This window comes from Dysidea avara, chromosome 5, assembly GCF_963678975.1.
Source record: "Dysidea avara chromosome 5, odDysAvar1.4, whole genome shotgun sequence".
Lineage (NCBI taxonomy): Eukaryota > Metazoa > Porifera > Demospongiae > Dictyoceratida > Dysideidae > Dysidea > Dysidea avara.
In genome coordinates this window covers 23,374,022-23,386,714 of record NC_089276.1, presented here as the reverse complement: position 1 = coordinate 23,386,714, position 12,693 = coordinate 23,374,022, and the positions used below count along the sequence as shown (strand labels likewise).

The 12,693-nt window shown below is 36.1% G+C and overlaps 1 protein-coding gene and 1 long non-coding RNA gene across 2 annotated transcripts in view; both read right to left on the bottom strand.

Annotated features, from left to right (window-relative positions):
* Positions 1-754: 754 nt before the first annotated feature.
* LOC136256822 (uncharacterized) lies at positions 755-6,009 on the bottom strand. Its single transcript, XR_010701671.1, has 3 exons — positions 2,380-6,009; positions 1,054-1,391; positions 755-990 (listed from the first exon to the last, which is right to left on the bottom strand). It is a non-coding gene; the product is annotated as an uncharacterized lncRNA (long non-coding RNA).
* An 841-nt stretch (positions 6,010-6,850) lies between these two features.
* The window catches only part of LOC136255455 (uncharacterized), a 30,181-nt gene continuing 24,338 nt past the window's right edge, over positions 6,851-12,693 (bottom strand). Inside the window, exons 17-21 of the mRNA XM_066048226.1 lie at positions 9,481-9,615; positions 7,534-7,656; positions 7,332-7,478; positions 7,113-7,285; positions 6,851-7,062 (exon numbers count right to left, since the gene is read on the bottom strand). Of these exons, the coding sequence (XP_065904298.1) occupies positions 6,918-7,062; positions 7,113-7,285; positions 7,332-7,478; positions 7,534-7,656; positions 9,481-9,615 (723 nt within the window). The 3' untranslated portion in view covers positions 6,851-6,917. The remainder of the gene's footprint in view (positions 7,063-7,112; positions 7,286-7,331; positions 7,479-7,533; positions 7,657-9,480; positions 9,616-12,693) is intronic.

Below are 12,693 nucleotides of genomic sequence, written 5' to 3'. Positions count from 1 at the left end.
TAGATCCCTTTAAAGGTTATTTATCTCATGTTAGTTAACTGCTCATGATTTTTGTACATTAGCGTTGTACCCTTGATGGGTTTTGCTAATCACCAAAATAAAATCACTAGTGATCCGTGTTCCCCGCACATGTATCACTAACTGACTAATAATCTACAAGTCACAGTGATATATGTTTCCCCGGGTATTAGCTATGTTCCCCAGGTAAGGCACACATATCCTTAGGGATGCGTGTTTCCCTGCAAAGTGCATGTATACTGCGGTTTCTGCTATTGCATGCTGCTTCTAGTACTGCTATATATACTAGCCACTGCTGCTCCTTCTCCTGCTCAGTACCACTACTATTAGTATTACTTGTCTACTAGCTGCACAGCTACTGCATGCAGGATCTGAGCTCTTTTTGCTGCTCTAGCTATTTACGGCTTGTTTATTGCTGCTACTGCTATAGTTACTGTTACTACCAGCTACTACTTGCTGTCATATTACCAGCTATACTATACGTGCTGCTACCACTATATAGCTACTATACTTGCTGCTATTACCAGCTACTACTTGCTGCTACTACTAGCTGCTACTATCAACTATACCCCTGCTGTTTTGCCTTAAATAGCTATTTCTGTTTCTCTGCAGCTAAACCCTCTAGTGCTAATGAACTATTCAGCCAAAGAACATGTTGAATTTAGCCAGAACCATCTGCATGTGCATGCTGTCTTACAGTCATGCCAGAAAAAAAATGCTTCATTAGCTAGTAAGTGAAGACAAATATGTATGAGAATGAAAATGGAGAAAAAATACACAATAATAAAAATTAAGTTAGCTAGTATTCAGTGCATATAATAATACTACACTGTAAAGTGTCTAATGTTTTCTGTATATAATTTGATGGCATTCTATAGTATAGAATTTATTATTAATAGTTAATTTGGCTTCGGCCATTGCCAAATAGCATGCATGCATGTGTGCCCATGCCTTACATCTGTCACATTTCACCTGTGAAGAGAAAACAAGAACAACTTGTAAACAAAATCCAACACTCACATTATGCTGACATACTCATTCATAATAGTATGGATGGCTTATAAACTTTCATCTCCTGCATGCTCTGCACTACTCAGCACATGTATCTTATCCAGATATCTTGCAATGGATTTGTACCTGTACTGTAAAGTTACTTTGGCTGTACATAACTGACTGGAAAATCTCTAAAACAAAAGTCTGAGATCTCTCAGATATAAAATCTCTCAAATACAAAAGTAGTCCATTTTGTGTTTCGCCTTATTGGCTGTGTAACCTGTATTATAAGTATGTCAATGTCTATATTATAATTTTTACTAGGTTAGGTAACTCAAAGGCTGCAGTGATAGTTGCTGTCAGGTCTTCAGTGCTGGCCACTGTAAGGTAGAATGTAAAAATTGCATCAGGTAAATGTACAATGTTAATAAAATTATGCATATGATATGAAAGCTACCTGTATACATGAGACATCTATAAGTAAATGTCAATGGCTTTCGATTTCAGCTACCCTGATCTATATAGATATTCAATGATAATATAAAGAAAACTCTTAGTCCAGTGGTAGCAAGCAGTATAGCAGCAGTATATAGCAGCTGCAGTAGCAGCAAGCATGTAGCTAGTATAATAGAGCAGTAGCAATAGCAGCGAGCAGTATTAACAGTAGCAGTATAGCTACAGTAGTAAATAGTATGCAGTATATTACAACATAGCTAATTAGTAGAAGCAGAGGCAGTAAGGAGTAACTGCAGTGCAGTAACAGTATAGTAGCAGCAGCTATAGTATTATAGTTAGGATCCACAATGAAAAAATCAATAATCACAAAATTACTCTCCTACTATTATTTGCAAAAGATATTGACAGGCACTGCAAGTTGATGCTGCTATATTAGACTTTCCTAAAAGCATTCGACAGAGTAGCTCATTCTAGACTTCTCTACAAATTGAATTACTACATTATAAGAGAAATTATCTTACAATGGCTAGAGACCTTCCTCTGTGGTCGTACCCAACAGGTTGTAGTAGAAGGTTCTATAGATCTTCTACATGTCAAGTTACATTCGGTATTCCACAAAATTCCATACTTGGTCCTGTGTTGTTCTTAATTTACATTAACGATATTGTAACAAACATCATGCAAGAGTGAAATTAGATTATTTGCTGATGACATTCTACTCTGCAAAACTATAGCTAACCGCAACGATCACAGAATACTGCAAAATGATTTAGATTCCCTAACACAATTGGCTAGCAACTGGCTGGTGGAATTTAACATTCCCAAATGCAATATTTTTACAACTCACCACTATAAAAGCACTTTCACATATAAAATGTCTAATATTCCATTGAATATTGTATCAGAACACACCTATCTTGGTATCCGCCTTCATCATACCAAGAGTACATAATATTTATATATAAATATTAAGTACTCTTTATCACACACTATCATGGAAACCTCATGTTAACTATATTTGTGGAAAGGCTAACTGTTTTCTTGGATTTCTGAAAAGGAATTTATATAATGCCCCAATACAAACCAAAGAACACTTATACAAACAATTACTGTTACCTTCTATGGAATACTGCTCAGCTATCTGGGATCCTTATCACCAAACAACAACAGTCAGCAAATTAGAAATGATCCAACACCGAGCTGCAAGATTTGTTCTTAATAAACCATAGAACAGATCCAGTGAACTACACAGTGTTACAGATATGCTCATTCACCTTCAATGGCTAAGTTTAAAAAGTAGGAGAAGGAATGCTAGACTTACCTTATTATTCAAGATTGTGAGAAACTTACTGGTGCTATATACCAAATTGTTGTTTACCTCATGATTAGCCAACTCCTGTATCATATACTTGTGCCAATAATCCCCTCAAATTTGCAGTTGCAATCCAGAATTGATTTATAAACAAGTATTCTTTTCTGCCATGAACAATTATTGATTGGAATAACTTGAAAATTGATAATAGCTAATAAGAATAATTATGCTGCTGGAGTTTCAATCCATTACAATAATAATTCTATATAGTTGCAGGGCATTTCAAAAATAAATATTGGTATAAATTGGCCACCTTGCTAAATTGCATAACACATACTTTTGATTCATTAGCTATTACCTTCATACTAAACTGTAACTTTAGTACATTTAATAATACAATAATTGTAATAATGTGTATAGGTCCTTCTAGCATACTGCTAAACAAAAATTCATCACACAAGCTGACTGTCAAAGTTTAATGGTACAAATGCATTACTATATAATTATATTTTAATTAATTTTGCAAGCTTTTAAAATTTCTTTTTTGCTTGTAGGATGTGCAATTTAATGTTAAGCTAGAGTGGTATATACTGTATGGTGTACATTTGGTAGCATATTGCATGTGTGAAATGTAGACATATACTATAGATATCCTTTTTATTATGAGAGCTATTATAGAAAGTACAGGTAATAATTGAACGTGTAATACTGAATATAATACTGCATACGTAGCTACATCACAGAGATGAGGAAAGTATATATGAAGATATGCATGTATGCAACAACACACAATTGAAGTTAGTTATTCGACAAGTAATAAACCTATATACAACCTATATACAAGGACAAGTCTAAAAGAAAAAACAAATACTGGTACATGCGTATATTGTAAGAACATGAATAATACTGATGAAATCATAACTATGTTATATTAAATAAGTACACAATCAAATGAGGATATAGTCACTGAAAGCCTGTAACTAAATCCTTTGGTAAGATAGCCAATTCTCAAGTTGTATGTACAGACAAGAGTACATAATATAATACCCTTGGTACAGCTTATAAGCATTGCTTTTCCAGTGACCCATCATCTGAATATGCATATCAGATATATTGGCAGCTTTTGCTGAATTTGCAGCCCTGATATGAAAGCTATGAGTATTAAATTGTTCCTTATCAAGATGCAAATCCACCAGCAGGGTATCATGGAATGAGGAGAAGATGGATCAAGTTAAATATCGGCCATTACCAACTTCGAAAAAAGGGCCTGGGGTGCCATCATGGATTGCCAAATACGCAAAAATACCTTTAACAGGGTAAACAGGAGCACCAGTTTTTCCCAAATATAAATTAACACCAAGACGGAAAGGTTGGATTGTTTGATCAAGAGTACATAATATTTATCCCCCATATAAATATTATGTACTCTTGGTTTGATCCTAACCCGAATCCTATATCTACAAGGCTTTGTGTTTAAGGAGGTGTTCACTCTGTGTTTGGGGATGTGTTCAGACCTATGCATTGATTAAGCTCAATATACATGTGGAGAATTTACACAATTTGTATGCTCATGTTACTGCTATTGGTGGCATAGGTCTTGTGGGTCATTGCATGCATGCATGCCTAGAGGTACGAGGGTAATAATGTGACATTGCTTAATATTTATTTTGTAGCCGGTGTTCCAGTTATGCTCTCTGTTTATATAAATCTCTTTCTTGGATGGAAAGGTTCCTCAATGGAACCTTTCTATGGCCATTCACCCAAGTTTATCCCCGTAAAGGCTAAAAGATTGGTAATCTGTGATAAATATGAGGCCTAATATTGTGATAAGATGGGTGGCAGGACCCTGTGCACTTACCAGTATAACCACAATCTGGGATTGGGGTGAACATCATTCATCGGAGGTCCTCAGCATGGATTAGCTCAATACAGTAAGGTGAGCGAACAACATTAAACTAAGTTATATGGGATAAGAGTAACTAGTAACTAGTTACTTTTCTGACCCAACACTAGAGCTGGGCGATATACTGGTATTGTTAATAATCTGTGATATTTAAGTCATACCGGTTTTGATACTGCTTGGTTTTTTTTTTTAATACCGCCATACCGTCTGGGCACTATGGCCTCCCTGTGGGCTTGTTTCATCCCATATTTAGAAGGTAACCAGACATGTGACAATGTTTGTAGGCAGGTGTTGATGTAGTCAGCTAACCAAACTATGTAAACAAGTTTGTTTGTGGTAATTTGTACCTGAGGTTTGCTGAGCTACCATGGGTATTTGGTGCTTTTGTTGAAGTAAGACAGTTACTTTAATACCAATGGCTTTTACATTTATACCGCGATATTTAGTAATGCCGTGATACTTTTTATGGAAGGTATACCGTTTGCTATTTTTCAATACCGCCCAGCACCACCCAACACTGGTGCCGACAACGTTATATATGGAACAAGTTGCCAATATTAATGCTTACTAATTGACAGTGTTGGATAAGTTACTTTGTAAAAGTAACTACCGTAGATTCCCTAAAATTCGGCATCTCTAAATATTTGGCACTCCCAGTGCTTTGAATGCAATGTGCTCTAAATTTCGGCAAGCACAGGATAGTTTCTAATTATAAGCATGCTAATTTTTCGGCACTTAGAGTCTCGCTTAGAGTACTAGTTGACGAAGGTCTCTTGAGTACTGAGGATTCCCTGTGACCTTACACAATATGCTACCTCGATGCTGGATGAAGTACCAAGTGTGAAATTGTTCAGGGAACGTACTCAACGTTATCATCGTGTGACATCACGGCTACCGCAAAATGATCTTTGTTTCTTTTCACAGCTCTCCTGGCCCCACATCTCCTTTTAACACGATGCCCTCACAGATAACGCTTTGATAAGCCATGGAACACTTTATGCAGCATCTGATAGCGAGATTTATCATGAGATAGTTTAATAATATTATTGATTGTGGTTTCTATTTTTTATTACTTGTTGAAATCCTTAATATTGTGTCTGGGTGATTGCATTCAAAAGCGATGTAGTATTGCTCGTAGTATTGACATTGACCATCCCTCCTGGATAATGTAGGCAATCATAGTATATAGCGCTGCGGCCAAGTGAGTGTTGTGGTATCGTCAGCTCCGCCTCAAGGCGTTCCTGTTGGCCTGTAGAAAGAAATTCATAAAGTTAGCAGTAAACGGATCGCAAATAACATAGCCATGAAGCGTGCAGACTGTATTAGGGATCGAGGGGTCCGACACTTTGTGAAATCTCGTACGCTCCTGCAGCAGAAATCAGAAATCAAGCCTCTAACTTCCGTGTTTTTCTGTAAAGTGGAGACGCTTTCCGTAAACTAAAGCTTACGTGGGCGGGATTCAGCAGGAATCAACCTGGAAATCAGAAATCACAGCAGAAATCTGGAAATCTCGTACGCTTTTTCCGAAGTGTCGGACCCCTCGTTAGGGATAGATCCCTAAAAATTCGACAATAGCACTGGGTTGGTACATTTTTCCTAATTGTTCGGCCAGACACGAACGGAATTAATTTATTTCTGCCGAATTTTTAGGGAATCTACGGTAGTTACATATTACTTGCAGCTGAACTATTTAGTTACAGTTACATATTACCCATAAAATAAAGTAACTATACATATTATATTACTGTGTCCACAGCCTTAAACTTTCACGTGTGAAACTACCACTTTATCACGTGACATGATTGCGTTGTTGGACAATGTGCAAATCTTGGCTATAAGTAAGAAGCTGGTGAATAAGCTTCATTCAATAGGCTTCGTTGTGGCTAGGCGTTACTCAGAGGCTAACCAACGAGATAAGTAACTTCGTTACTTGTAGTAATAATATTACGTAATATTAGACTTGTTACAGTAACTATATTACTTAGGTAACGCGCTACATTTGTAAGTGAAGTAACTTGAGTTATATTACCTGTTTTTATAGCGTATTTCGTTATATTACTTTGTTACCACAAAAGTAATAATATTACGTAGCGTGTTACTTACGTAAAACGTTACTCCCAACACTGCTAATTGAATGGTGCATTATACATAAAATACAGTAGACCGGATTTGCTTTTTTAAATGCATGTTTTATTTACAATGTAACTGACTGCACATGCATGTACATAAAGGTTTTTATTTGTATGTATGTTTAACCAAGTTCACATCATCACTATCTTTAGTAAATTCTATATAATATGACGTTGGTACCACATTGGCTGTAGCAGTAGTATCTGATCCTTCTGTAACACTCAACATTGCATGATACTTGCCTTTTACCCTGTAACATGTGGTGTATGTGAAACAGTGTAATTGTACCATACAACTAACCTGGTTGTGTATGATGCTTTAATCTTGGTAGCAATCTTCACCACAACCACCACACACAACACCACCACAGGGAAATAGTAAAATGGCGTTAGTATAGCAACATGTGTACTGATTGTGTCCACATGTCCACACTGGTCAATACTGAAGGAGTGATCAGCACCATACACCACGTCCTGTAAGTATACCAATATCAACATGTTCTCATGATCATGTGCTGACCTTAAACTGACTAGTAGGAGCCATCATCAGTAGTAGTAACTGATCTACTAGTATAACAATCTCCAGTACATTGATATACTGTTTCTGATATGGTTGATAATATGCATATACTGCCACACAAGTCATTGTCAATATCAGAACTGGAACCTGTGCACATGTGTATAAATACTTACTACTGTGGATACAAAAATTTACTACTTACCAAGTTTCCCGGGTCTATTACTATAAAAATTATGAAAAATGTTCTTCTGATCAACTCAACTGGTGCCCACCACTGACAATAATCATTAAAAGGTTCTCGTAATATTCTTTGCATGGAAAGTCTCTGTAAATCGATAAAAAAGAAAATTGTAAGTTAATTGTGTATGTGTGTAGGACAAATTTTGCATATAAAATCATTGCTAATACCATTCAAGTTCCCTTTCATATAATCATTGATCATAGACTTCAACCAAACATAATTATCTGATGGCTACCAAGCTTAAACCTTTTAGAGTTTCTCTATATTATTTTCTCATACATGTAAAAGCCACAACACCTAAATACTAACTTTGATTAATGTACACAAAGGAGAATAAATAGTTTGTCTCAATTTTAAAATGTGTTGTTCTTCCAAACTTCTCAACATCCAAATAAAGGTTAAAGAGCCTACAGGTTACATATCAAATGGTATAGTAGTACCGTTTAAGTAGGGATCCTCCCAAAAATGAAGCACCCCACCTAAAATGCCAACTTCAAAAATCACCCTGGAGACATCTTATACAATGACAATCACTTTTACAGAACAATATTAGTTCATCTAACATCAAATACTGCATTAAAAACTAATAGGCGGCTGGATATAGAATTTTTTTTGAATGTAAAACTCGGGTTTCAGACTGCCTGCCTGCCTGACCACAGTCACAAGCCTAGAAGTAAAACGAAGCAACCCACAGCCACCATTTTGCGCTATAATAACAAACTCACTAGTGGGATGTGCCTTTTGGGGTTCGTCTTCTTGGTGTTGCAATGAAACCATATCAAGGCATTAATTTTCCCTATCAACACTTTCCTTGAGTACTACATTTAGATGCTGCAAACTTATTTAAGTGCTTATGCCCGGTAGATACCTGTAACTTCATGATAGGTTCAATGCCATGCCTATTAATTAGCTACCACAATCTTGGTTGATTAATAATGATAGAGCATCGAGACCAGATCTTTTAATAATCTATCATGATGACACACCCCATTATTACTATTGGCCTAGCTGTATTTCATAATGCTAGCACAACGAAAATATGAAATAGTGGCACACACCCTCACTGACTCGAGATACTCTAATACAGCAGTCACCCTAATAGAACAGGTACACATGTATAGCTGTATGCTATAACAAAAAAAGCCAAACAAACTAGTATATTAACAATTTATTAATTTAAAAATAATGAAGTAGGGATCTAAGTGAAAAAAGTAGTGAAAAAAGAGATGAATGATGGTATTACAGCATAGCTTGGTGGGAAAATCCCTACATTGGCATTGAATATAAGTAGGGATTTCCCACCGAGCTATACTGTAATATCATCATTTATCTCTTGTTTCACTACTTTTTATCACTTGGATCCCTACTTCATTTTTAAATTAATAATTTTTAATATACTGTATTATACTAAGTGAGTAGTCCATGTCAGATACATAGTTTACTATATAACAAAGAATTATTATAACCTATGGTTTCATGCTCTAACTACACTTATTTTATAGTGACATAATGGATGTACCATGTTAATACTTACTACACATACAATTTAATCATAAGACAATGAGGGGCATAACCCAAACCTTCAGTATTTAAAACTTCACATTCGGTCTTTCAATAATCATTACAAAGCCAAGGTGAACTTTCATAAGAGTAAGTAAATCTCAGTTATCCCATCACCTTCATTCCTAGCATTAGACAAGTATTCAGATATTTGAATTTATTGAGCCAATTGATTAAGATACTGAGTACTGTTCAATTACTCTAATAGAACACACAATGACAGACAATTCTCTAACTGAATAGTCACTTTGGGTGGATAATCAAGGTTCAGATAAACAAGGATCCACTGTAAAACAAAATTCACTGATGGATTCTGTAAAACATCTACTACCATACAAACATACACACCTTCAGTTTACCCACTGTAATAGCCATCACAATCAAAATCAGGACTACACATGCTGTTAGTACTAAGACTGCAAACAATGTTAAGGCAACATGTCCTCCTGTGAAACACTTCACTGTACCATCCACAAACCACCTCTATAGTATTAAAATAGAGTACATTATTATGTACATACATATAATATCAAACAGTATGGTAGTACTGTTTAAGTAAGGTTCGTCCTAAAATGACACACGTCGCCTAAAATGCCACCTTTAAAAACATCCTAGAGATTTCTTACATGATGAAAATCAAGACACATGGTAGTGTGCCATGTGGAAAAGAAGCCGGCGTACCACACTGTGAGTTAGTATATTGACAGGAACATGATTTTCACACATATGTGGCTCCGTGATCCCTTATCTGATTGGAACCAAATTTGCTGCAGACATGCCCACCAGGTAGGGGAGTCTACATAGTAAACTTGAAGAAACTTTCCCCAATCATTTTCAAGATACGAGCAGCTAAAGTTTCATTTTAATTTCTTTGTTTTTTTCTTCTTCATTTCACACACTTTGCAAAATCCACCACAAAACACAAACGTGTACTCCAATCAGGCTGAAATTTGGCGACTTAAAGGGCTTGTTTAAGTGAATCTCAGTACAAAGTTTGGTGGGAATCCAATGAACATTCACAGAGTTGTGACTGATTATTTGCATAAAATAAGATCAAACTTCTGTCGTGCACCTCTTGAAGGAACGAATTGAAAATTGCTATGTGGATGGAGAAACCATCGTAGTAGTGCCTTTATGTGGTTTGAAAGGAATCGAGATAAAGACCATGGAGATACAACACAAAACCCAACCTGTGTCACAATTATGAGATTGAGTTTTGTTAATAAAAACTATTAGTTTTCATGCCTACCAGCTAAACTGCTTAGAAGAGTGAGCTGAAAACCAGTATGCAGATGGAATAATCATCATAGAAAATCCTTGCAGTAGTATAGAAGAATTGGAGTAAAAGCCACTGAGGTATAATACAAAATTGAACTAAGTGTAGCAAGTGCATGATCGAGATACTCTATAATAGTACATTCACCCTATTATAGCATTCAGCACCATGGGAATCCAATCAACGTTCACTGAGTTATGGCCTACTAATTTGCATAAAATAATAACAAATTTCGGTCACGTCTACAGGGTAAACTGCTTTGAGAAATCAGTTGAAAATTGGTCTGTAGTTAGAGTAACTGTCACAGGAGTGCATTTTGGTGGTTTGAAAGAAATCAAGATTAAGGCCATGAAGATACAGTGCAAAACCAATAGTGTGCAACAATCACACGATTGAGTTGTGTTAATGAAATACCATTTTAGTTGCCACCCATATGTACTAGGCAAACCGCTTATAGGAATGAGTTGAAAATCAGTGTATAATATAGGTAGATTATTCATTGTAGAATAACCTTTTAGTGGTTTACAAGAATTCACATAAAAAACTGACTTGTACTGTGAAAACCAACTACGTATGTGTAGCAAATGCTTGAGCGAGATACTCTAATAGTGCAGTCACCCTATTAGATAGGGCCCGCAATGCAAAAAAAAACCAACAAAAAAAAACAACAAAAAAAACATTTTCCTACCTAACTATTGTCATGTGTTAGGCTAAGTGTAGCTTAAATAACACCAGCATGGCAGTAAAGTTTGTCACTTTCTTGTGGTAGAAAACTATAGAAATGTCTTAAAATCTCATGATAAATTTTTTTGCTGCAGTGGTTCGTAGGGTTCTTCGTATGCCATGATATTCACCCTCAGCATTGTTTAAGTAGTCTATCATCAACTCAAAGTAGTGATGAGAGATACGCCTGAAAGAGTGATTATGTATCTAACAGCTGTGTAGTCACCAATATGATACGAACACGATATGGTACATTTTTCTAAAAGTATAAATTTTCATAGCTTGCACCGTTATATAACAGGTTTCAAAAAGTTCAGGACAGTGATAAGCAATTCAGCTACACTGTTATACTGCAAACTTCATATTAAGTGCTTGGGTGATCGATAAATTTTCATAGTTTAATACCAGCTATTACTCCACAGTACTGTTATACATAACAAGTTTAAAATAGTCTAAGAAAGTGGTAAACAACCAAGCTACACTATTAAATTGCACAAAACCAGACCTTCACATTTACGTGGTTGCACAATCAATATCTCGATACGAGATAGTATCATGATATAACTAGAGTATTGTGATATCCTGTACATCACTATCTGGTAGTTTGATTTTATTGGTCAGTTTCTGATGGCAGCACAATCTGTGTGGCTTTTTGGTGACTAACAAATCTGGAGCACAGGACATACAGAGTAGTCACTGTGCCATGGGTCAGCAAGTAAAAAGCACCTGCATGCGGAGTATGGTTAAAATTGAAGCTCATTAGCTATCTGGTTGAGCCATCTATGTATGTATATGCTGAAACTCAGCCAAAATGACACTATTTTTGCAAACAAATACCAGAATGGTTGATAAATCAGTGAACCAGTCTCCAACAGCAACAATACGAACCTTATAAACACCTAACAATACGAATATCTCGCCCAGTAAATGCATAGAGTTATCCAATGCTTGAAATGGACACTCACATGATTGAAATTCAAATCGAAACAAATATCCACGAAATCTTTTTCTTTTCTGAGAAGACACCTTGTAGTATGCTCTTTTTGTCACCCAGGCATAGTCTGGGCCAGCGCAGGTGAGTCATATCTGTGATGGCATTATACGGAAAGTCTTAGACTGCTGGGTTAATCAAGATGTGGAGACTGCTGCAAACAAACTTATTGTCATTTGATTAGTGATTTAAGGACATTGGAATAAATTATGGTTGTATTATCTGCAATTTTAAGTTGAGTGCCTATTTCATGCATTGGATTGTTCTATGCATTTACTAGGTGAGATAGCCGTATTGTTAGGTGATTGTATCCTTGTTGTTGGAGATTGTTATTATTCATCAACCATTCTGGTATTTGTTTGCAAAAATTACAATGTTTTGGTCAAATTTCAGCACATAGATGGCTCAGCCAGATGGTTACCAACCTTCAAGTTTAACCATACTTCGCATGCAGGTACTTTACCTAGTAGTGGTCTTTGTTGACCCAACGTGCAGTTGTTGCTCTGCTTGTCCTGTGCTCCAGAGGAAGAAGGATACTGTTTGTTGTCAAAAAGCTGCACAGATCATGCTG